The 24,586-nt window shown below is 59.8% G+C and overlaps 1 protein-coding gene across 4 annotated transcripts in view; it reads left to right on the forward strand.

Annotated features, from left to right (window-relative positions):
* Nucleotides 1–24,586, forward strand: part of COL18A1 (collagen type XVIII alpha 1 chain) — a 93,864-nt gene that overhangs the window by 18,922 nt on the left and 50,356 nt on the right. For 2 of the 4 annotated variants that reach the window (XM_018052196.1, XM_018052207.1), the window contains exon 1: nucleotides 21,003–21,749. The exons of 1 other annotated variant lie outside the window; for it this stretch is intronic. In XM_018052196.1, the coding sequence (XP_017907685.1) occupies nucleotides 21,020–21,749 (730 nt within the window). In that variant the 5' untranslated portion in view covers nucleotides 21,003–21,019. Of the gene's footprint in view, nucleotides 1–21,002; nucleotides 21,750–24,586 lie in introns of those variants that run through there. One more of the 4 variants, XM_018052201.1, reaches the window with a different exon arrangement.

Consider the following 24,586-nt stretch of genomic DNA (forward strand, 5'->3'; position numbering starts at 1 on the left):
AGTACTTTCACAGCATCATCTTTCAGGATTTGAAATAGCTCAACTGGAATTCCATCACTTCCACTAGCTTTGTTTGTGGTGATGCTTCCTAAGGCCCACTTAACTTCACATTCCAGGATGTCTGGCTCTAGGTGAATGAACACACCATCATGGTTATCTGGGTCATGAAGATATTTTTTGTACAGTTCTTCTGTGTATTCTTGCCACTTCTTTTTAATATCTTCTTCTTCTGTTAGGTCCATACCATTTCTGTCCTTTATTGTGCCCATCTTTGCATGAAGTGTTCCCTTGGTATCTCTGATTTTCCTGACGAGACTTCTAGTCTTTCCCATTCTATTGTTTATGCATATATGTGCTTGTGTGTACATGTGTGCATGTGTGTATGTGCATACGCAAGTGTGCGTGCAGAGGCAGGTGTGTACATTTGTATGTAGATATGTCCGTAGGTGTGCACATGCCTGTGTGAACACCTGTGTAGGTGTGTACGCATGTGTAAGGCACGTGTGTGGGTGTATGTGTGTGCACACACATGTATATGTATGTGTGCGTGTATGCATGTTCCATGTGGGTGCGTGTGTGCATGTGTGTGTGCATGTGTGTGCATGTGTGTGCATGTGTAAGGCACGTGTGTGGGTGTGTGCACACACATGTATATGTATGTGTGTATGCATGTTACATGTGGGTGCATGTGTGCATGTGTGTGTGCATGAAGGTGCTTGTGTGCATGTGTGTGTGTAGGTCCATGATATATTGCAGGTGTGTGTGCACAAGTGTGTAGTGTGCATGTAGGTGTATGCACAATCACACGTGTATATACAAGTATGTGCGTACGTGTGTGTGCATGTGTTCATGTGTGTGCATGTAGGAGCGTGTGGGTGCATGTGCATGTGTATATGTGTTTGCGTGCTAAACCAGGGTTTTCCAGATGGAGCATTTGTAGGACCAGGTCTGCTGACCTCCTGGATGCCACATGACCATTTGTGGCCCTGAGTGGGGATAGCTGAGCTTGTTGTTTTGATGTTTATTCTCATCTGTCTCCATCTCACTGAACCTTTCACATCAGAATGCCCCCCTAGCCCGTCCCTCTCCTTCCTGCGTGTGCCCAATGTGCTCAGATATACCAGGTCTGGAGCCCCCTCCTGCCCATGCCTTCTGGGCATGGACCCCAGAAGGCAGGTGTGAGGCCCCTCACTCATGGCAGCCCCAAGACTCTTTGCTCCCCAGGGTGAACTGCCTTGTCTGCCCAGACCCCAGACTCCCACTGTGCCCATGCCTCTGGGACACTGCTTGGTAAGAGCCCTGCCTTGTCTGGGAAGGCCCCTCCTTGCCCTGTGCCCACCCAGCATGACCTCACCTGCCTGCCTGCATGTCAGAACCGAGCCAGACATGTCTGGGTGGAGCTGCCCACGTATTGCAGCCCTTTACTGGACGGTGAGGTCTGAGTGGCCTGAGTCCCACTAGAATCTGTATTCTGACTTCCATCTGCAGACACATGGGCCCTGGCTTGTCTGTGCCCAGCTCGTGGCTCGGGGCTGGGTGCCGTGGGGCTGATGGGGAGGCAGAGTGGGTGCGGCCTCCAAGCGCAGGCTGGCACCTGGATGGTGAGCTCATGGCTGAGCAATGAGGTGCAGTGACTCAAGGCCCCCAGGCCTCCCGGGCCCCAGCCTCTCCATGGAGAAGGCTGTTTCCTGGCATCGTCCTGGGAGGCAGAGGATTCCAGGTTTCCTGGGTCAGAGCCAGGGTGGGTGGATGTGCCCACGCCACCTCCCCCATGCAGCCTTCCTGACTGCCTCCCTCTGGTCTCCCCAGGAGCCTCGAGGGTGCCTGTCACTGCGCTGTGCCCTCAGGGCTTCAGGAGCCTGTGGGTGAGTGAGGCCGGGGCTGTGAATGTGCTGTGTGACGGGGTGGCCACCTAGACAAGGGCTTAGCAGACTGGGGAAGGTGGGCCGCCCCCTGTCCTACCACGTGCAGGCGCTGATCCCTGGCCAGGCCGGGCCCAGGACTTAGATCAGGAGATTCCAGGACGTGGTGTCATATGTTCTGTCCTCTGTAGGCTGGAGAACATGGTCCTTAACTTTTTCATCATTTTAACTTTTATTAACTTTCACTCATTCACAGCATAAAACTAATCCTTTCACAGTGAACAACTCAGGACGTTTAGTACATTCACTCCGTTGCACAACCACTGGCCATGCAGCTGGAGAGCATTCTCCTTGTGGAAACCCCACCCTGACCCAGCGCCTGGCCCCAGTGTGTCTGCTCCTTGCGTCAGGACTCCCTGCTCTGGACGTTTTACGTGGGTGGAGCCTAGTGTGTGTCCTTCTGCGTCTGGCTTCTCTCACTGAGAACCATGCTTTCCATGCTCATCTGTGTTGTCATGGGTCGCTGCTTTGTGGGGTTTCTTTTATGGCTAATAACACTTCAGTGCAGGGCCTTTCACATTTACAACATCATCTTGTGTAACTGAGCCATCTCTGGACTCGGGATTCCAGACTCAGGACTGTGCTTTTCCCAAGTTGAGTCTGGGAACCTCCTCCTGTGAGTCCCTCAGGAATGTGTGTGAACACCACACCAGGCCTCCTGAGAATCGGTGAGGGTGGAGGGTCCCTGTTCTCTTCTCACCACCATCGGGCTTACATAAGTGTGGGTGGGTGGCAGGGCAGTCGCTGCTCCGGGCAGGGTAGAAGGAAAGGTTAGGAGGGGCTCCCCAGCACACGGGGCAGCCTGGGTGAGAGCCTCTCCTCTCCCTGTGGAGAGATCCTTTCCCACAGGATCCCCCATCCATTCATTCATCCTTTAGCTGTGCACACCATGGCAAGCCCCAAGTGCTACAGCAGCATCTGGGAGCCTTTGTTCCGGGTCCCCTATGTTCCCCCTGACCCCCGCGGCCCCTGGAGCGGCTGGAGGAATCATCCTGCTTCAAGCTTTGAGCAGATGAGCAGATCCCACATCTGTGGTGAAGCATCTGAGAGCAGGGAGGGGAGGGGTGTGGAGCCCAGTGTGCCTTGGGCCGAGGTTACTCAAGCTGTTCCATTACTGTCTATGGCGGGGTCCTTCTTGCAGCCAGATATGCTGTGGGTGTCCATCACCCACATCTCTGCCTCTCCATCACTTATATCCCTGCTTCCCCATCATCCGCATCTTTGCTTCCCCATCACCTGCGTCTTTGCTTCCCTGTCACTCACATCTCCACTTCCCCATCACCCGCATCTCTGCCACCCCGTTACCAGCATCTCGAAGATGCTCCCTCAGCATCCTTCATGAGCTATGTGACAGCCACTATGTGACCTCGACTGTCCCCCCCCCCAACCTCCCCGGAGCCCATCAACACGTGCACCCACCTGGCTGCCCCGACCCCACCCAATTGCAGCCTGGTTCCGAGGAAGGGCTGCTGCTGCCCTGCCTGAGGCTTCTACACTAGTGCGGGGCCAGCAGTGTGGTGACCATGAGGTGGGGGTGTGGGGGCTGCATCCCTGCTGGTACCAGGACCCTCTGTGTGGGGGGGGTCCCAGCTACAGTCCCGAGCAGGAGGAAGATCCCTTCCCTGTTCCAGTTCCTGACCCCCGCCTCAGGGCAGGCAGCTCGAAGTGATTAATGTGGCAGAAATGGGAGGCCTCAGCCGTCTGCCTGGGTGCCGGGAGGGGGTTCTAGGTGGGGTGCCCGGGTCTCCTGAGACACCTGGCCTGTGCAGACTGCAGAATGGGGGCTGGGCCCGCCCAGGGCTGACTCGGGGGTCGCTCCTGGTGACCCTCGGTCTGGTTACAAAGGCAGATGGAAGCTGAGGAATGCGGAGGCTGCTGGTCCTGGCCTCGGGTCTCGGGTCTCGTGGTTCGCGGTGTATCTGCTTTGATATCTAGGCAGAGGTCACATGGAGAGATTTGTTATGGCCACAGAGTCTTCTGGCAGGGACCTCCGGCCTGGCCCTTACACGCAGGGCCTGGTCAGCCGGAACCGGCTGGTCGGGAAGCCCAAGTCAGCAGGCTCCAAGGCACGTTCACCCCACAGGGTCACCCCGCATGGGGGTCTGCCGGGCATTGTGGGGCCTGAGGCCGGGATAGAAAGGAACCGACAGAAGTGAGTAGAGAGGCCACGCCCACCGGGTCCGCCGTCTGTAACCCGCGGGGACCTTTGTGTCCAGCAGGCGTCCGGTCATTTGTCTTCCAGGTGGTTTCTTGCCAGGCTGGGACCTGACGCCCCCGGAATGTCACATTCCAGGCACAGCAGCTTATCGGGGCTGTCAGGCAGCCTGGGAGGGGGCCTGAGCCAGAGCAGAGCTCTCAGGGAGCCAAGGGCGTTTCCAGACACCTCCGCGGAGCGCCTGAGAGCAGGGAGGGAGCCGCAGTCCCCGCCCCTTGCCCTGCTCCCGCCCCCGCCCCGGCAGGTGGGCGGGGCCACCCCAGTCGGAGGGGTGGGGGCGGGGGAGGCTCTTTCTGCTGCGGTTCCCGCTACCCCGCAGAGGATGGTGGTGTTTCAAGGCCCCAGCAGTTGTCCTGGGTGCATTTCTGAGCCCAGCAGAGCTCTCCCCAAGGCCTGGGCTCTGCTGTGCCCGCGGTGTTTCCAGTCTCCGCTGTTCCATCCTCCTCGAATGGCCCTGGAGCAGGTCACCAGAACAAGACCCCTCTCCCACACCCCTGGCGGCTCCACGCTGCAAAGACGTGATGTGGGACCCACTCGAGGTGCCCTCTGGGAAGGGCACAGTCTCGTCCACCCCTGCCCATGGCTCGCTCCCCTCTTGGTGAAGCTGCACAAATCAGACTGACCGCTTGGCCGCCTGCCTAACTTCCAGAGTGATGTCCAGTATGTCGCTGAGGGCCCAGAAATGCCCCCCTGCAGGGCACCCTGGGCCCCTCCTGTGATGGCCGAATGAGAACACGCCAGAAAGGCTCTGGAGACAAACAGCGGGCTGTGCAGATGTTAATCCTCTTTGAAACTTGCCTTAACGGTTTAGCCAAAGAAAATAACAGTGGTTTCGTTTTAAAAGGGGTCACACAGTCTTGTTTAATGTCTGATTCTTTTGACCCTCTGAATATTGTAGAAGAGCAGGGAGACAGAAACGTGCTGAACTTGCTCAGACGTCAGGAGGAAAATTGGCTGACAGGAGGGAACATTTTGTTCGATCTTTTAAAATTAAAAAAATCTATTTTCGTAGGTACATGGTGAACAGGCTTTAAGAGACTAGGTTGTTGCTACCTGCCAGGTGTGCTAATGGGGCGGTCTGTGTTCTGAGGGAGACGGAGGCTCAGTGGACAGCCTTGCCCCGTCACTGCTGGGGCCACAGCTGCTCCTGGAGGTGGGAGGGCCTCAGACGGCCTAGAGGCTCCCCCGGCCATTGCAGGCATCAGGGCTGGTTTCAAGCTAACAAACCTGCAAGGAGATCCCTTCCCTAGGCCTCCATGGCCTCCTGTTCCCTCAGGGGTCATGTTGGGGTAACCTTTAAGGCGCGCAGGTCCCGTTCTCTGCTTGTTTCTTTACATAGCGACTGGCCGTGTGCCTGCCCTGTGCCTTGGGCCACGGAGGGGCTGTGAGGCTGAGACATGGGCAGCTGGGGGTCAGGTGCCAGCCTCTGCAACCCCAGCCCCACGGTGAGCGCATGGGAACCCAGAGGGCTTGGCTCCTTGGTGGTTTTCTGGGGAAGCACTCAGTGGAGCCTAGCTCTGGACACCCCACGTGTCTGCCCTCTGTACCTGAAGCCCCCTGCCCCCGCCCCCTGCTTCCCCAGTGGCACAAGGTGCGGGGGAAGCTCATGCTCACACAGTGGGAGCCCGAACAGGTATGGGTGTTGTGAGTGCATGGCTGGGGGCGCAGGCGCAGGTGTGGTCATTGGAGCAGGAGTGCAACTGGAGGGGACACACCTCCTTGTGCCCTGGGCCCTGGTCTGGCCTTCAGAGGGAGCAGTTTGGTCCATGGTCAGGTGGCCAGGTGGCCAGGTGGTCAGGCTGGCCAGGTGGTCAGAGTGGTCAGGGTGGCCAGGTGGTCAGGGTGGCCATGTGGTTAGGTGGCCAGGTGATCAGGTGGTCAGGCTGGCCAGGTGGTCAGAGTGGTCAGGGTGGCCAGGTGGTCAGGGTGGCCATGTGGGCAGGTGGCCAGGTGGTCAGGCTGACCAGGTGGCCAGGTGGTCAGGGTGGCCAGGTGGTCGGGCTGGCCAGGTGGTCAGGTGGTTGGGCTGGCCAGGTGGCCAGGTGGTCAGAGTGGTTAGGTGGTCAGGTGGTCAAGCTGGTCAGGTGGCCAGGTCATCAGGTGGCCAGGTGGTCGGGCTGGCCAGGTGATCAGGTGGTCGGGCTGGCCAGGTGGTCAGGTGGTTGGGCTGTCCAGGTGGCCAGGTGGTCAGAGTGGTTAGGTGGTCAGGTGGTCAGGCTGGTCAGGTGGCCAGGTCGTCAGGTGGCCAGGTGGTTGGGCTGGCCAGGTGATCAGGTGGTTGGGCTGGCCAGGTGGTCAGGTGGTCGGGCTGGCCAGGTGGCCAGGTGGTCGGGCTGGTCAGGTGGCCAGGTCGTCAGGTGACCAGGTGGTCAGGCTGGCCAGGTGGCCATGTGGTCAGGGTGGGTGTGGAGGACCAGGGCCTGGCAGTCAGCTGTGCCCCAGAACCATCCAGAAAAGGTGTCCCTGGACTTGGTGAGCACTGGAGGCGGATGCTACGCATCCTGGCAGAGGGAGCCCAGTGTGGCCTGAGGTTCAGGCAGCTACAGGGTGAGCCCTGAAGCCCTGTCCAGGCTGTGGCCTAGGGACAGACTGGCCAACTTGGGGAGGGGCATTAGCGGGGCTTGCAGGATGCAGGTGGGAATGAGGAGGTGGTCCCACGCTGGGGCCAATGGGAGGGGCTGACACCACTGAGGAGGCTCCCATGGGGCGTGGGGGTCGTGATGACACGTGGTCCCCCCTGGTGGGCATGTGCGTGTGAACCCGCACCCCTTCCATCACCTGTGGGCATCCCTCCTGTTGCCCGTCTCGTGGGAGCAGCGGGCCTGGCGGCCTGGGCGACTGGGTCCACACCACACGTGTTGGAGCCCCGTCCCTTCTTCTGGGGGTGCTCTGTAAACCTCGCAGATGGGTGTTCTCTGAGCAAGAGCATTTCAGAGGGCGTTCTCTCCAGTCAGACGGGCAGTGCCGCCCATGCAGTCTGTCATCTCATCGCTGACACTGATTTAACTGTAGGTTGACTTCCTTGGGCTGCGTGAGTGGGGCCCTGCCTGGGGAGGTGACCCCTCAGGGTGAAGTGGGGCCTTCACTCTCCAGCAGGATGCAGCCCACAAGCAGCCTCCTCATCCTGGACCTGTCTAGCCACCTGGAGGGGGATGCCCACATGACGGGGGGCAGGACATAGGCAGGGCTGTGCCCGATGCCCCTGAAGCAGGATGCCCATGTGATGGGAGGACAGGGTGTGAGTGGGGCTGTGCCTGGCACCCCTGGAGGGTGGATACCCACATGATGGGGAAAGGGTGTGGGCGGGGCTGTGCCTGGCGCCCAGGGACACAGACCGTCCTCAGAGGAATCCATGTTCACTGTATAACTTCCCACAGACCACATTTCTTGTAGTTTAGAGTTGAGTGAAATTTCCATTTTCAACTTCCATCTGGAACAAGAGGGACTGTTACTTGGGAAGGTTGCCTTTGCTGGATGCAGGCTGGACTGGGGCGGTGGATGCAGCTTGCTGCCAGGCTCAGCCAGGATGCGGCTGTCCCCCAGGGACGCCAGACAGAGAAGGAACGTCCCCTCCCAGGTTTGGGCCGGTCCAGCTGCACACGTTCTGGAGGTGGGGCTTGTGTCACCTATGCACACGTGCCTTGGGTAGGAGCTCCGGGAGCTGGCTCATGGGGTGCCGCTGCTGTGGGGTTGGACGCACCGACTGCCCATCCTGCCCTTTTGGCCGACCCCTCCTTTCTCTGCTCCAACCCTCCACAGCCCCGCCAGCCGCAGCCCAGGGCTCTGCTCTCCTGTGGGGCTGCTTTGGAGGCAGCTCTTCCCCAGGAAGGGGAGGAAGGCTGCGGCCTTCAGCCTGACTGAGGCCCCTGCACTCGGCCCCGCATGGCCCTGCCAGTTCCTCCGTGGTCGTTCTCTGGAAGTGGCGGTTTGCTTGCTGGCTGGCGGGGCATGTCTGTCCATGCAGCCAGAAGAAGGTGGCTCAGATGCCCCGCTCGTGGTGGCCCAGGGCTCCTGGGCGGCTTGGTGACAGGGCACCAAGCACAGAAAGCGACAGTCCCCGTGTGGAGCACCACTGGGACATTTTCACTGTGTGTCACAAAGTGTTGGCCACGACTGGTCGGGGAAAGCGGGTCGTGGCTGGTGGTTTGAGAAGCAATGATCTGAAGGTCCTGGAGTGAAACCGCAAACATCAGGCTGTCATTCAGGACGCGTCGGTGGTCTCACAGTCAGGGGGCTGAAAAGGACCCTCAGCCAAGAGCGAGAGATGGAGGGGCGAACCAGAGATGGATGGGCGAACCAGAGATGGGTGGACAAACCAGAGAGGTGTTTGCAGAGCTGGGTTGGGAGGATGCCAGCGCCCCATAACAAAAGGCGCTTGTACCCCCAAACATGAACGTGCTGGGCCGGATGGAGGAAGGGGCTCCTAAACGTGAAGATGCAGTGCCAGGGCCATAGGTGTGGGCCCCTCAGGAGATGCAGAGTGGAGGGAGGTCCAGGGGCCCCCGTGACCAGTGACCACAGGGTGCCTGCCATAAAGTAACACAGAGGTATTTTCTCTGCGTCTTGGAAGTCAGAAGTCTGACATGGTTCTCTCTGGACTGGTGTGGGCAGGGCTGGTCCTTCCAGGGGCCCCTGGGGAGAATCCTCTTTCCAGCATCTCCTTTGACTCTCTCTCTGGGCCCCAGTTCAGTCCTTCTCGTGACACCATCTCTCTGGTTTGTGGCTCTTCCCCATGTAAGGGCCCTTGGGAGCACAGTGGGCCTGTCCGGATAAGCCAGGATCGTCTCTTTTTTAAAGTCAGCTGACCAGCAGCCTGCATCCGAGTTCCCTACCATGTTACAGGTTTGGGGAGCGGCATGTGTGTGTCTGGTGGGGGTGGGGGTGTGCAACTCTGCCTGCCCCTCCCTCTGGCCTCACATGTCCTCCCACGTGAAGATACTTCACCTCATGCCTACACCCCACGCAGGGCCGGCAGTGGAACCCTACTTGACCCTCACCGTTACCTAAATTCTGGGGGTTTGTCTCTGAGCCTGTGACCCCATTTTGGGGACGTGCTTCCTGGCAGGCATAAGTTTAGCAGCGTGAGAGCAGCCACAGGGACCCAGTTCTCTGGGTGGGCTGGTGTGCCAGCCGGCCTGGGGACCCCAACGTTCAGTCACTGAGCGTCGGTCGAGGGGTGATAAGTTAGGGCTGTGGATGGGAGTGGATGCTTTCTGGACCTGTGTCCATCACAGCGCATGCAACACATTTATTCTTTATAATGATCCCCCAAGGTGAACTTTCTGGGTCCACCACTACCGTCTCCCATCCTTGGGTCCGTGGCTCCCTCTGGCGGCTGGTGCCCCACATGACAGCCCTGTGCTCACAGACCCGGATGTCTTCTATGCACAAGCCTATTTACAGGGCAGGGTGATCTTCCTCCAGTTACTGCCACTCGGGACAGTTCTGGGCTTGTGGGGGAAGCATGGCTTAGGGCTTGGGGGGCAATTCATCTGCACAGAGCCTGTGCAGGGGCGGTTTGAGGGGCGGTCGGTAGGAACGAGTCTGAGAAGGGATTTATGGCTCCAGCTGTGAATTAAGCCAGAAGGAAAAGTTGGAGCCAGGTGGATGAGGTATCTGGACACCTGCCTTGAGAGCTATGGCCCGACCCGGTCCTCCACTCGCCTGTGTCCCCGCGGCCCTGAAAGGACAGGAAGCAGGACCCAAACCAGCTGTTTCGTGACTGTTCTAGCATCAACTTAAGTTCTGGCTTGCTGGACTCTGGGGCACTTGACTGCACTCTCCCAGCAGATGCTGTGGGGTCAGGGGCTGTGACGTCCCCTTCTGACCTCAGCCTGTGGAGCGGAACTCCAAGTTGGTGGCCTGTGCAAGGCACTGGGTGGGGTCCCCACTCTGGACTAGGGCTGACCTCTCTCTCTGGGTCCTGTCTGCATGGAGCCCTCCCTGGCAGGACCTGGAGCTGACGGGCGGCCTGGGCTCACACTCTCTGCTTCCCAACCCCATCATCCTGACCCCGGGCTGGCCGATGTCCCCATAGGTGAGGTCGTTCCTGTGACGTGGGTGGGTGATGACTGGAGGCTGCCTCCTGGGACCATAGCACCTTAAGCTTGGTCAGGTGCCTGGGCAGCCTGCATGGACGGCTGTGACCAGACTTGTCCTTGTCTCCTCCCGGCCGAGGGTTAACTAGGTGAAGGTGGGGGCAGGTGGTGCCGACCCCCAGCCTTCCCTCTGCCCTGTGGGTTTCAGCTTTGTGTGGATGGTCGGGACCCAGTGGGCCTGGCCAGGGGCTGCCTCTACCACAGACACGAGCCCAGCCCTGGGGGCGGGCGGGCAGGTCACAGGCTGCAGCCCTGGCCGCCGGGAAAGCCCTGATTCTGGGTGGGCTTGCTGCCGGCCCCTGCCCTCCCTCACTGCTCGCACCTGTCCTTGGTGATCCTGGGGCGTCTCGTGGGGCAGCCTTTGAAAATGACCACATACTGTGGGGCCTAAAACAACCGAAATCTCTTCTCTCTGAGCTGGAAGTCTGAGGGCAGGGGTGGTGCTCCCTCCGGGGTTCCGGGGGCCCCTCCTGGCTTGTCCAGCTCCCAGGACTCCGGGCGTCCTGGCTGGTGGTCGTCTCTCTCACTCCCGTCCATTTCCACAGGCTGCTCCCTGTGCCGTGTCTCTTGTTGAGGACCCTCCTTGTTGATCTGGGACCCAGTTTGTCTTGAGATCCTTAATTTCACATGCATGACCTCTTCCTAATAAGGTCATGTTCACGACACACCCTCCAGTGGCAGACAGCTGCTCCGCCACCCCCCACCTCCCCCACTCTGCTTCTCTTCCTCCCCGAGGGCTTGGCTCTGAGAAAGGGGCGAGGGGCTTGCCATCCAGGAGGTGCCTGTGGACATGAAGTTACAAGGACGGCTGTAGGCACTGGGGTAGGGGGCTCCGGCCTTGACCGGCCGGGCTGCACGTCCCAGAGCGCGGCCTGACCCTGACCGGACCTGTCACAGATATGGGCTGACCGAGCTGGCGGCTGCTCCCTGGCGCATCCCCCCGCCGTGGGAACCTGGCCACGAGAGCCTGCCCTCCAGTCGGCCGTGAAAAATCCAGTTAATGAGCAACCGTCAGGCCCTTAAAAACTAATCAGGCAGCTTGCCGCTTTAAGGTCCCTGCTGGTCCTCTGCGTTCTCTCTGCCCCTCACCCCCGCTGTGGCCCCCACCCATGGGAGCCCAGCTCTCAGTTCCAAGGCCTCCTGTCCCTCAGCATGTTCTCATGGGTTCTAGAAGGTCATGGCAAGGAGCTGAGGCTGCCCTGTGCCTGTTGGGGTGGGATGGCGACAAGTCCTTGCTCAGAGCTCCCTGCTGTCCCTGTCGCCGAAGGATGGTGCAGCAATGTGACCTTCGGTGGAAACACTAGTCAAATATTAACTTCCTGGGTCAAGGGCCTTTATTTGAAATGCTAGACCCCTGGTGCCCTGTCGTGGGTGTCATGGACGAGACCCTGGAACCGCAGACACTGAAGGCATCCACAACTGCTAAAGGACCCAGGTCTCGTGGTGACACTGGCTTGGTTGACCTTAAGACTCCAGGAAAGGGGACCATCCTCCCCACTGGCGCAGGACCTGCTTGTCCCACCCGGGTGGCCGAGCAGCTATCTGATCCTTCCACAGGGGAGGCCAGGTCACTGCACAGGACTTGGTGTCTGAGTGTGGGGGACGCTGCTGGGTTCTCCATCCCCGCCAGGCGCCCTCCCTCTGCCCCACATCCTGTCTGGGCACTCACCCCGTGCACCCCTTGCTGTCCAGTTGGTTCGTGTCCTCTCAGTGGTTGACTCTTCCTGCCTGAGGCTGACACGTCTCCAGCGCCCAGAGCAGGTTGGGCCCATAGGAGGAGCTCAAGGCGTGTTTGTTGAATGAAGGAAGGACGATGTCCCCTGAGGTGGAGCACGGGGGCACAGGGACGTGGGTACACGTTGGGCCCGGAGCCGGAGAGTCCTTGTCCCCTGTCCCCTCTGGGGTCGGCCCACCCCCTTCCCGGGGCTCCTGACGAGACGCAGGATGGCTGTGATGTTGGTCGACGTGCCTTGTGCAGAGCGAAGCACAGGCGTGAATTTCAGCCTTGAGCTGGCGGAGCTAAGAACTGGCAGCTCTGTGGACCTGCCAGGCACCCAGGCCCAGAGAGGCCCCCCCGGGCACAGATGGAACTCATTAAAAGTAGGAACCTGGGTTTTGTGAAAGAGGCTTGTGGTAAGCTTGAAAAACATCATTAGTAGCAAAGACAACCATTGACTGTATCCCTGGTTTTTGTTTTTTTTTTTTTAAGATTAAATACGCTCTTAAAAATGAGTAAAAGTGCACAGGAATTTATAAAGGAGAGAAATGTTTTCATTGACTGTATTCAAAACATCAATCTCAGGAACCATCAAATAAATGCAAATTAAGTAGTGTCAGGGTTGTGTGGTTTGACAACTGTGACAGGCTCCCTTCACTCTTTTTTCAAACAGCTCTGCTGAGCCATAATTCGCATGCCGTAAATTCACTGACTTAAAGGGTATGATTCAGAAGGTTTTAGTTCAAAGATGTTCGTAATTTCAGAACATTTCTATCTTTTCAAAAACAAGCCTTAATTTTGCCACTTACAACATCATGGATAGACTTGGAGGGCATTATGCCGAGTGAAATACGTCAGACAGAAAAAGACTTATACCACTAAAATACCATTGGATCGTGTGATTACCACGTATAGTGAAAGTGTTGGTCGTGTCCGACTGTTTGTGACCCCCTGGACTGCAGCCCGCCAGGCTCCTCTGTCCATAAGATTCTCCAGGCAAGAATACTGGAGTGGCTTGCCATTCCCTTCTCCAGGAGATCTTCCCAGTCCAGGGACTGAACCCTGGTGTCCTGCGTAACAGGCATATTCTTTACCATCTGAGCCGCGAGGGAAGCATAGCACATATATGTGGAATCTAAAAGATGCAGCCAATGAAAATGACGGAAAAGCAGCAGGATCACACATTCAGAGAACAAGCCAGTGGTCACCAGTGGGGAGAGGGAAGATTCAGAGAACAAGCCAGTGGCCACCAGTGGGGAGAGGGGAGATTCAGAGAACAAGCCAGTGGGAGGGAGAACAAGCCAGTGGCCACCAGTGGGGAGAGGGAGAGGGCCAGATAGGGGCTGGGGTTAAGTTACGCGCTATTAGGTATAAAATAAGCAACATGGGGTTTATAATAACCACGAATGAAGCCTAACCTTTCAGAGTTGTGGATCACTATATTGTACGCCTGGAACTTACAGAATATCGCACATCAACTATATTTCAGTAAAAAAAAGAAAAAGAAACCTTTTAGCTGTCACCCCAGCCCTAACCAACCACTAATCTACTGGCTTACTTTCTATGTGGTTGTTTAGTCTCTAAATCGTGTCCGACTCTTTGCAACCCCATGGACTGCAGCACACCAGGCTTGCCTGTCCTTCACCATCTCCCAGAGTTTGCTCAAACTCATGTCCATCGAGTCAGGGATGCCATCCAACCATCTCATCCTCTGTCATCCCCTTCTTCTGCCCTCAATCTTTCTCAGCATCAGGGTCTATAGATTTCCCTATTCTATTTCATGTAAGTGGAGTCTTTATGTGACCTTTGTGTGTGGCTTTTCACTGGATGTCGTGTGTTCAAGCATCATCTGTGTTGCGGTGCGTGTCAGGCCCTCCTTCTTTTCATGACTGAACCACACTCCGCTGTGTGGATGGACCGCCAGTGTGACCATCGGCAGTTGGGGACACTTCATTGTTCCTCCTTTTGACTGAAGTGAATGTACTAAGTCCTGTCCGACTCTGTGTGACCCCATGGACTGAAGCCACCAGGCTCCTCTGTCCATGGGATTGTAAGGGTAAGAATACTGGAGTGGGCTGCCGTTTCCTCCTCCAGGGCATCTTCCAACCCAGGGATTGAACCCATGTCTCCTGGATTGCAGGTAGATTCTTTTACCACTAGGGTTACCTGGAAACTGAACATAAATGATGTCAATTAAGGGAAATTGGTGGTGGTGTCGCCTGCTGGGTGCTCAGGGAAGCTGAGAACTGCTTCCAGCTGGTAGGCAACCTGCTATAGGGGTTTGAAGGCTTGGCAGGGTAACTCCCACGTGTGGCCGCAGGGGTGGGATGTGCCTGGAAAGCAGGTCTGACCCCCCTCTGCTGAGCCAGCTGCATTTCCAGAGACAGGCAGTGGAGAGAGTGCTCCAGGTGGACACAGGAGGTGAGCTCTGCTCTCCCTGTGAACTTCTCTGGTGGGAACGTTGCAAACCTGCAGAAAAATCAGAAGGACTGTGCGGAGTCTGCTCACGTGCGCCCTTCACCATGGTTCCCCTTCTTCCCCAGGCCTGTCCATGTGTCTTGCAGGGCCACACACACCACTCACACGCGTCCACGTGTGTGTCCACACTCACACCCCCGTGCAGGTGCACATGCTCCTTTCGTTGCTGTGAGCGCCACATCCCAACCTGTTGCCTGGCCTTCCCGAGTGTGTCTCCTGCAGCGGGGCCATCACACCTGTCCGCCTGTTCTCTGACGAGCAGGCCGTACTCACAGGGCCCTCCAGGTCCCAGTGACATCCTTTATGAAGCTGGCTCCTGTCTCTGCTCGGGGGCCTGGGCACATCGAGGCGCCACGTGGCCCTTGGTGGCCGTGGCTCCTCACTCTCTCACCCTGGATGGTCCCTCCCACCTCGCTTTCCTGACACGGATGTTTCTGGACAGTCTGGCCACTGTCCTGTGACACCCTGTCTGAGTTGTCCAGCTGCTTCCTCGTGTTTAGATTCTGGCTTCGGGGTGTGCCCTGTACAGGCATGTGCGTGTCCTCCACGTGGCCTTCCACCAGGAGCCGGGAGCTGGGAGCTGGGAGGGCGTCGGTGTTTGGTGGTTGTTGGGTGGTCCCTTTGGGAAGGTGCCTGTTCCCTGAGATGTGTCCATGTTTTGAGACTCTCTGCTCTGTGACCACCTTTCACCTCCCTTGATAGCCCCTCCAGCAGGGGGCTTCCGCCTACCATGCTCACCTCTCCAAGAACTGGCTCTGTGGGGGCCGGAGGGGCCCCAGTGTTTCTTGTCACCCTCAGGCCAGTGGTGGGTTTGTGGGAGAGGCCCACTCCTCTGAGTGTGGGGCGATGCTTGGTGTGGATCTAGGGGCCGGAGGGTTCCCAAGGCTCAATGTCACCCACAGAGGAGTCTGGAATTGAGGCTGGGGCTCTCCTTCCCACCAGGTGGCCCCTTGCCCACCCCTGCTTGGCCCAGCCTTGGGTCACGGACCTTGGGGGAAGAAGTAGGTTAAATGACGCCTGAGGACAGAGGGGGCAGGGCCGGACCGCCTGGCAGTTAAAAATTACAGAGTGTTGCAACGTGCCTGCCACCCTTGGTCCTTGGGTCTGTGTGCTCAGCTCTCACTGGCCGTGTGGCCAGGTGGGTCCTCAGGTGACCGACACCTACAGGGAGGGGAGGTACCCACGGACCTTGACCTGTAGCCCCGGCTGCCTGGCCTCCCAATCCTGGCCACTCAATATTCCCGGCAACCTGAGGGTGGACAGTGGCCATGAGGAAAGGCTGGGGCAGGGGCCCTGCCAGTGGTCTGCATAGAGCCTGCCGCCATCCCGCCCAGCAACAGGGCCTTTATCCTTGTGGGTCGAAAGGGTCGCCGTGAAACGCAGGGCTGGGGCAAGACGTCTGGACACTCCGGACACTACAAACTAGTTGGACACAGAGAGAGGAGGGGTCGTGCTTCATTTTGGAAGAGCTGGAGACAGCATGTCAACCACGCACGGGTCTTCACTGGATGCGCTGCTGGCCTGGGGCCTGGGGCCTGTTGCCCCAGCAGTGGGCGCTGGAACAGTTGTTTCTCAAGCCCTCTCCTCGGAGGCCTGGAGACACCTGCAAGGGCTGGGCAGCTCCCACAGGCCCACGCATATTGAACAATCTCTAGTGTCTGGTCCTTAGGGGCAAGAGAGAGAACCCCAGATGACCTGAGGAGGGGGGTCGCTGCAGGATGTGCTGGCTTGGAGGCCTTTGGGCAGGTGTGGGCGGCCCCAGGCAGACCACTTGGAGGGCCTCAGGGAAGACCCCGCCCGGAGCCCAGGATGTCTGAGGCCCCAGCGGCAGTGCCCCCAAGAGCCAGGCAGACAAGGCCCTCCTCTGAGCTGGTGGCCCTGGACCTCAGTCCTGGACACGCTCATCTCTTTGTTCCTCAGATTAGTTCTGCTCACGTGTGGGTGTTTGTGCTTTTTTAAAAATGAAAAAGAAAGATCACATTATTCAGGAATCCAAACCAGTCTGGCCAACAAGACAGAACAAACCCTGGTGAACCGTAGGGCGAGGCGGAGCGGGGCAGGAGGCCGGGCGGGATGAGAGGCGTGGCAGTGGGCGTGGTGATGTAGGAGGCGGGGCGGGGCGATGGGCGAGGCAGGGGCGTGAGGCAGAACCTTTCGGAAGTTCTGGGTGCTGGGTCCTCTTCTAGCGGGTGGCCGGCCCCTCAGCCCCCCTGGTGCTTGGAGGGGGAGTGATCCTGAACCAGAGAGACCTGTCCCATAAGAACGGTGCCCAGGTGCCCTCAGGGAGGCCCCAGGCAGGCCAGTGAGGGAGCGACTCAGATGGTTTTGGATTTGGTCGTCATTTGGGCGTCATTCCCAAGAGAAGGTGCAAGCAGAAGGCTGAGCTCAGCCCCTGTCACACGGAAGTCCGAATGCCCGTCCCTGGGTTGCACAGACCCCAGGGGTGGCTAGCAAACCCCGACCTGGTGGGACTTCCCAGCTGGCCAGGGGGCCTCCCTGGCATTGGAAACCCGAGACAGTCATGTGCACAGGGGAGTGGACGCAGTGCACCCGGACCCGAGACACGTGCACATGTGTGGGTCCACAGACATGCACTTGCGTATACAGAGATGTACTAAGACACCCATCAGAGACACGCAGACACACACCTATAGACACACGGGCCACCACGCACTTGGTGAGCCCTTTGGGGCATCAACAGGGTAGAAGTGTTCGCTTGGTTTGTGCATGGGCAGAGGAGCAAGGAAGGCCTTTCAGCTGGGAGTGTGGGGTGTCCTGGTGGGGGTGGGGTGTTCCTGGCATGAGGAGAGAAGGGAATCCACTTGAAGCTTTGCTAGGGGTCACCTGACACCTGCAAGATTCCCAAGATTTCCCAGAATCTGTGAGAGAGAAAGCCGCGTTGTTATTCCCAACACCGCCTTCCTATCTCCACTGGGTCGAGAATTCTCTTCTATAAATTAAAATACTCTGTTGTATTTGATAGTGTCCAAGAAACCTCAGACAGAAACTCTATGTCCTCCAAGGGTCAGAGGTCACCAGAGACAGTTCTGCAGGCGGGGCGGGTGGTGAGGGGGGAACCAACCCATGCAGGAGAACTTGACTTAAGCAGTGGCAGCGTGGGATCTGAATAGAGGAGGACACCAGGTTAATAAAGAACAGAAGCTACCACACCATCGAGGAGGGGGCGTCATCACTGAGGCAGGGCAGCCCTGTCTGGAGCTGCAGGGCAGTAAGCATGGGGCGCGAGGCCTTGAGGGGTGTGTGAGAGCTTGCAGAAGGAGACCCAGCAGGAACCGTGCTGTTGTTGGCTTCTGGTCCCGGACCCAGTGAATTCCTAGCTCACCAGGAATTCCTGGATCCCAGTCACTCCTAACCTGGGGGCTCAGAAACATGGGCCCTGACCCAGAGGTATTTGTGTTTCAGCCATTTCCAGTGGTTTCCCTCAAAACCCGTTTCCCCTCCTCCGTCCCCATGGGCAGCTCAGGGAAGATTATCTGGCCTCCACGTTGAGTACGGACTCCGGAGGAACCAGCGCCTATGGGACCCTCCGCAGGGCCCTGAGGCTCAGACCCTGTGTGTCCCAATGGGCTGGCCCAGGCAGGCCTGTGGCAGCCACAGCCAGCAGGGAGCCTGGTCTATACCGCACGCTTTCTGAATGCTGCTGTGCCCATGTGCATGTGTGCATGTGCGTGTGAGTCTGTGCACGTGAACGTGTGTACAGGTGTGTGACGGGGAGAGGGGTGTCTCAGACCAGCACCTCGGCAGGTTGCTTCCCGATGGGAGCCGAGGCCTGGGGCAGAGCCGTGCTGGTGTTCTCAGAGGAGGTGGACGTGTGATGTTCTCAGAGTGCTGGGAGGTGAGCTTGGCCTCCAGAAGGTGGGCAGGAAGAGTGGGGTCTGGGGGGAGGGTGGGGGTGTCTCCCGGGGATGGTGTGGGTGCTCAGTGCAGGGGGCCACAGCAGCACGGTTCTCCCGGCTCTGGCTCTCCCAAGCAGGGTGACGTGAACGAGTGAGTGCGGGCCCGGGGCTGCTGAGGGGCCCCGGGGAGTAGCTGAGGCCCGGGACCAGGGGGAGCAGGGCAGCCCCACACTGACAGCGCAGGGGCTCTCCCTCAACTGGGCCCAGGGTCTCCCTCCAGGATGTGCCTGGAGAAGGGGAAGGACCTTTGAAATTTCTGTCCCGAGATTTTCCAGAGACTTTCAGGCATAAAATCCCATTAGTGGCAGTGAACAGCAAGAACGTTCTCTGGGCGTTTCTGAGAATTCTGGAATGGATGGGGGGACCCAGATGTTGCCTTCCATGGAATGGTGCTCCCCCGCCCTTTTCCAGAGGAGACCCATGTTCTGCTGTCCTGAACCATAATTTTGATCCCAGGCTGCCCAACTCCCTGGACAGCATTTATCAACAGCATCCTTGTTCTGTCTGGGCCCAGCTACAGCCTGGAGTGGACAGGGACCTCGGGGAACTTGGGCAGAGGGGCAGCTGGCGTGCCAGGCATGCAGGGCACACATGGGGTCTAGCGTGGAGCGTGGTGTGTGTGTGGACCTGTGTGTGGGGGGAGGTGTGAGATCGCGTGTGATGACGTGAGCCTGCAGGAGGGAGCACCTGTGTTTGCCGAAGTGAGTATTGGGCATGTGCAGGCGTGTATAGACCACCCGGATTCCACTTGGGCTCCCATCTCCCAGGCCCTAGTCAGCTGGCCGAGGATTCCTTACCATGAGCACTGCTGGCCACGCTGTGTGCAGGCCCAGGATGACGGCGGGAGCTGGGCCCCGGCCTGGTGATTGTGGAAACTGCTTTACAGACCACCCATCAGGTGGTCAGGATGGGACAGAGCTTGGAGCTGGTCCTGCCCTGGGGCCCTCTTGTTGGGGGAACCCCCCCCCCAACCTGTCCTCCTGCTGCCGCCTGGAGCCCCTCCTGGCGGGGACTGAAGGGGCAGCACCAAGGGCAGGTGCTGGGCAGGGAGGGGGCAGCGTCCTCCAAGTCAGACACCCACACCAGCCGTGAGTCCCAGGCAAGGCTGCTCTGGCACCGGGGCCTTCTCCCCACACCCCAGAGTGAGCTCTGGGAGGACACATTCCTCAGTGTTCTGGAGGAGGAATTGTGTCATCTGAGGGCTTTCTTAGTGGCTCAGTGGTAAAGAATCTGCCTGGGTTGGGAAGATCCCCTGGAGAAGGAAATGGCAACTCACTCCAGTATTCTTGCCTGGAGAATCCCGTGGACAGAGGAGCCTGGCGGGTTATGGCCGATAGGGTCACAAAGAGTTGGACACAAGTGAGCAGGCAGGTTTGAGGTTTCACGAAGGAAGGAGTGGGGACTGGGTGGGTGGAGTCCAGCTGCAGGCCGGCCTGGCTTCTGGCCTCCTAGCAGTCCCCAGTGTGGGACACCACCAGAAGGGGCACTGAGCGATGTCTAGAGGAAGCTGGTGCCCAGAGCCTGCAGACAGGGCATACTCACCCAGCCCTCCTCCCTGCTCTCAGGCTGAGCTCCGAGGTGTGGGAGCAATGGGGAGGATCTCCGTTTGTCTGGAGACTTTGGTCTCATCAAGTCTATAATCTTCCTTTGCTTTCATGTAGATTCCCAACTGCTGTGCTGTCCCGTTGGGGCAGTTCTCAAGAACTGATCAAAAACTCCCAGGTCTGAGTGAAATACTCAGTGAGAACTCAAACACCGGCATAGTCGCTGGAGAGTTCGGTTCTAGTCCATGGAGACAGAGGGCTGATGTGACTGAGCAGGTTTTAAGAGTGAAAGTGAAAAAGAGGCTGTGATCTCTGGCAGGATGGAGTGAGGGAAGCCAGGTGTCCCTGGGGGACAGAGCCAGGTGGGTTAGGGAGCAGGCGACTCTGAGCAGGCCCCAGGGGCCGGACACTGACCATTTCAGCAGCTGCAGCAGGAGGAAGGACTCAGACAGAGCCCAGTGGTTTCTAAGCTCCAGCTTTGCTCCAGAGCTGTGGCCCAAGGCCAGGCTTCCAGGCTTTTCCCAGTCAAAGTGGCTCCAAGTGCAGAGGGCGGTGGGCACGGGGGACTGGGGGCTGCACTCCAGTCTCCTGAGATTCCTAGCCCTACCTAGGGCAGATGCCCTTGAGGGCCTGTGCCCTGTGCTTTCTCAGTTCTGGGCTCTGCAGGCTGCAGGGCGAGGAGGAGGGTCCTTCCTGAGCCTCAGAGCATGCAGGAGCCCCCTCTACCCTCAAGGGGACTAAGGTGCTGGCCTGGAGCCAACCCAACTCCCACATACCCGAGCAGGGACTCGAATGGCAGTCTGGAGGGGCCCAGGGCCCCGGGTCGCAGCGGAAGGAGCTGGGAACTCCTCTGGCTGCCCTGCCAGTGCCCTTTAGCCTCTGGCGGGGGAGGTCTTTACTGCTTCTAGGAAGTGTGAGGCCTTCTTGGGGGGGACCTGTCGCCTTGCGTGGAGATTTGCCTGTTTTCCCTCTTGAAGTAGAAAGGTGGAAGGAGGAGCTGCCCAGATGCATGAATGGGGCGCTGGCGCTGGCTGCTGGCCGGGGATAGGGGGGAGCAGGAGGCGGAGCGGGCTGGCCCCACCTCCTGACAGCAGAGGCGGCCCGCTGCTCCGCGGAGCACACAGCCCCATGGCTCCCGACCCTAGCAGCCGCCGCGGCCACCACAGCCTCCTGCTGCTTGCCTGCTGCCTCTCGGCCGCCCAGGCTCAACTGCTGTCCTGGCTATGGTCCGGGAACAGTGCCTGGCCCACAGCCCCACCAGCCTCCAAGACCTCTGACAGCTCACCTGTGTGGCCCACGGAGGAAACCACCACGCACGTGGCCCCCCGGGATGCTTCCACTGATTGGTGGAAAGTCCCTGCTAGCCCCACAGACCCTCTGGGGAGGCCAGAGGCGGGGCAGGGCCAGACCCCCGCTGGCCCCACAGCCTCCAGCTCGAGCCCGGACCTGAAGGAGGAAAACATCGCCGGTGTCGGAGCCAAGATCCTGAACGTGGCGCAGGGCATCCGGAGCTTCGTCCAGCTGTGGGATGACGCTCAGGACACCACCCCTGCCGAGAGCTCTGCCAGGGCAGGGATGCTGGCCCCCGCGACCCCCACAGACCCCCTTTCTACTGCCCTAGCCGAGGGCTCCACCAGGGCAGAGACACCGCCCCCAACGGACACCACGGACACCCTCTCCACCCCTGGACCCTCCAGCACCCCCCAGGACAGCGGGACCACCCTCCAGTCGAGCACCAAGGCCCTGAGCTCTCCAGACACCCAGATGACCAAGGCCGGCGCCCTACCAGTGCCCACCCAGCCGCCACCCTCCCCTGGCAGACCCTGGTTCAGGGAGTCCTTGGTAACGCCGACCCCAGGTAGATTTTCTCTTTCCTCTGTGCCGGCCCGGGCGCCTCCCTGGGGAAGCCAGCTGCCCCTCAGGCGGCCCCTGCAGCTGGACGGTGAAGGACTCTTGCTTGCAACAGCCCGTCCCGGCCAGCAGCACGCTGACGACCGCAGGCCCACGCCGCCTCTACCTCCCCTGGTGACGGGTTCCCTGGGCAGGCACACTGCCCTCTGGGCTCTCTCCTCTGACCCCCCTGCCAAGCTGTCTCATGTCGCAGTCTCAGCTCTAACTGTGGACAGTGGTGCTTGGGCTCCCCACGTGGCTGATTCTGCGGGGCCCGGTCTTGCTAACAAGTCTGCACTGCTCAGGGCCGCTGAGCCGGCTGCCACTGGGCAGCCTGTCCCCACCACCGCTGGCCGCTGCCTGCCCCTGCCGCCCTCCCTGGCTCTCTGCGGCAACCTGGGCATCAGGCACTCCTGGTGGCCCAACCATCTCCACCACGCAAGTCGGGAGGAGGTGCAGGCTGAGGTTCCGGCCTGGGGGGCGCTGCTCCGGACCCACTGCCACCGCTTCCTGGCCTGGTTCTTCTGCCTGCTGCTGGCACCCCCCTGCGGGCCTGGCCTGCCGCCCGGCCCGCCACCCTGTCGCCAGTTCTGCGAGGCCCTGGAGGACGCATGCTGGAGCCGCCTGGACGGGCGCGGGCTGCCACTCCCCTGCGCCTCCCTCCCAGCCCGCGAGGACGGGCACTGCGTGTTCATAGGGCCACTGGCAGGTAATGGCCCGCCCGCCACCTGCTTTCCCATCGGTCCAGCCAGGAGAGCTCGGCCAGGGCTGCGTGAGCCTGGCTCGGGGGCCCCGCTGGCCCTGATGTCATGCCCTCGGGAGGCCGGATGGGGCCTCCTTTCCAGGAGGAGGCGGAGGTCTGGGGAGGCTGAGAGGCAGGCTGAGGCCAGAGGTCTGTATGTGACAGCGTCTCCCCTAGCTCCGGGATCATGTGTCATGTGTGTGTCAGAGAGGGGAAATGGAGGCATAGACAGAGACAGACCACTGAATTCTGGTCGCTGCTCCCGGTCACTGGGCCGCAGTGTCTCAGGTCCTTTCTGTGTCCCAGCCTGCATGATTGAGGGGCCCACAGGGGTGGGGGGCTTGCTGCTCTGAAAGTCCAGAAGTCTTGACAACCCAGTGGTCAGTGAGTCTGAGGAGCTCATAGGGGCCCCACCAGCCGGCCTGTGAGCTCCACAGCCTCTCCATTCCTGGGCAGCAGGAGGGTCACTCCCTCCTGGGGGCCATGTCCCCCCGAGACTGCACACCCAGCACCATGTGACCAGTAGCGGGTGGACGGGCCACCACAGCTGCTAGGCCCCCCAGCTCCCTCTGTGTCCATGGTGCACTGGGCCCTTGAGCAGAGCCGATTTGCACTGCTGGCCTGTCCTGTCCTCGCCCCGCTGTGTGTGTCCTGCCCCCCCAACCCTGTGGTGTTGTGGGGAACAGCCTCGACCTGCTCATTGGTCTGCAGAGTCATTGGGCTTTGGAGCTGGCCCAGTGCGAGGAGGGGTGGCTGCCCTGGACCCTGAGAGGGAGTGTCACCTGCTGGGCTCCTGGGGAACGTGTGTGGGTGATTCGCTGGCCAGGTCTGGGATGCAGCAAGGAGGTGCCCACGCCAGGGCAGGGCAGGAACAAGTGCTCACGACAGGCAGAGTCCACCCCAAGGAAGGAGAAAACCAAGGGAGAGAGGGGAGCGGCCGTGGCTTCTGCAGACAGACGGGACACTGCTTGAGGGGTGATGGCTGAACTATGTGTGAGCAGGGTGGCCAGAAGGGCATCCTAGGAGCAGCCTGGGCAGGCTGTGCCCCAGAAGGTCATCTGAGGTGTGTGCAGAGCCCAGGGCCTGCGGCAGCCCCTGTGAGCAGGGCTGAGAGCAGAGCAGGGCTGTGCCTATGTATGTCAGCACAGAGGGCGTTGACCTTGCCCTGCAGAGGGGATCGTCTGCAGTGAGCCACATGTCCCCTCCCCCCGCAGTCACTGCTCGGAACGTCCGCAGGGCCCTCTCTGCCCTGTCCGTGCCAAGCCCACAGGGCCCGGGCAGCCCTGCAGGGAGCTGTGCTTCCAGGAGGACCCCAGTCCCACCGAAAAGCCCACCTCCTCTTCCTGCTGCATAATGTGGGGGGGAGTGAGGGTGGGGCCCGGCGTGCCCTCCAGGGCCCTGAACACACACACACATCCTTCTGCTGGGCCTTGGGCAGGGCCCAGGTCCCCTTCGGGTCAGGGATCAGCTGTAGCGGGCCTGGGGCTGGGGCCAGATGGGGAATGGGCCTCGTATGGGCAAGGCCCCGGCCAGGCTGCGTGGGGTGTGGAATTTCCTTGACCACAGCTGGCCTGAGGAGTGGCCAGAAGGGACTTCCCACTGGACATCTGCTCACATTGCAGGGCCTCTGCCTGGGAGGGAGGCCATGTTCCAAGTGGAAGCCTGGGAGATGCTCTGCTGCACTCGGATGTCCGTCACCCCAGGGACCCATGGGCCCAGGGCTGGAGCATTCTCCTCCCCTGGCCTTTCGGTGGCAACTACCCACCCACTCCAGTCCCTGCACCGGGCTGGACGGTCCCTCTGCCCCGTGTGCTGGGGAAGGGGCCCTGGGATGAGACTGTCTCTGACTGAGTGAGTCCCTCAGGCTGCTGGCGTGTTGGGCTGCAGGGTGGGCTGGGGCATGCGCAGGGTATCTCTGGGGGGTGGCCAAGCCACAGGTGCCAGGTGCTGCCTCCCCAGGCCCCAGCAGACTCCCTGCAGGGCTCCACCCCCGCCTCCATGGCACCGGCACCCCCGTCTGTCCTTCCCCCCACCTCCCAGCAGAGACGGCCCCCTGTGCCGGG

The sequence above is a fragment of the Capra hircus genome, chromosome 1 (assembly GCF_001704415.2).
Source record: "Capra hircus breed San Clemente chromosome 1, ASM170441v1, whole genome shotgun sequence".
NCBI classification, from domain to species: Eukaryota; Metazoa; Chordata; class Mammalia; order Artiodactyla; family Bovidae; genus Capra; species Capra hircus.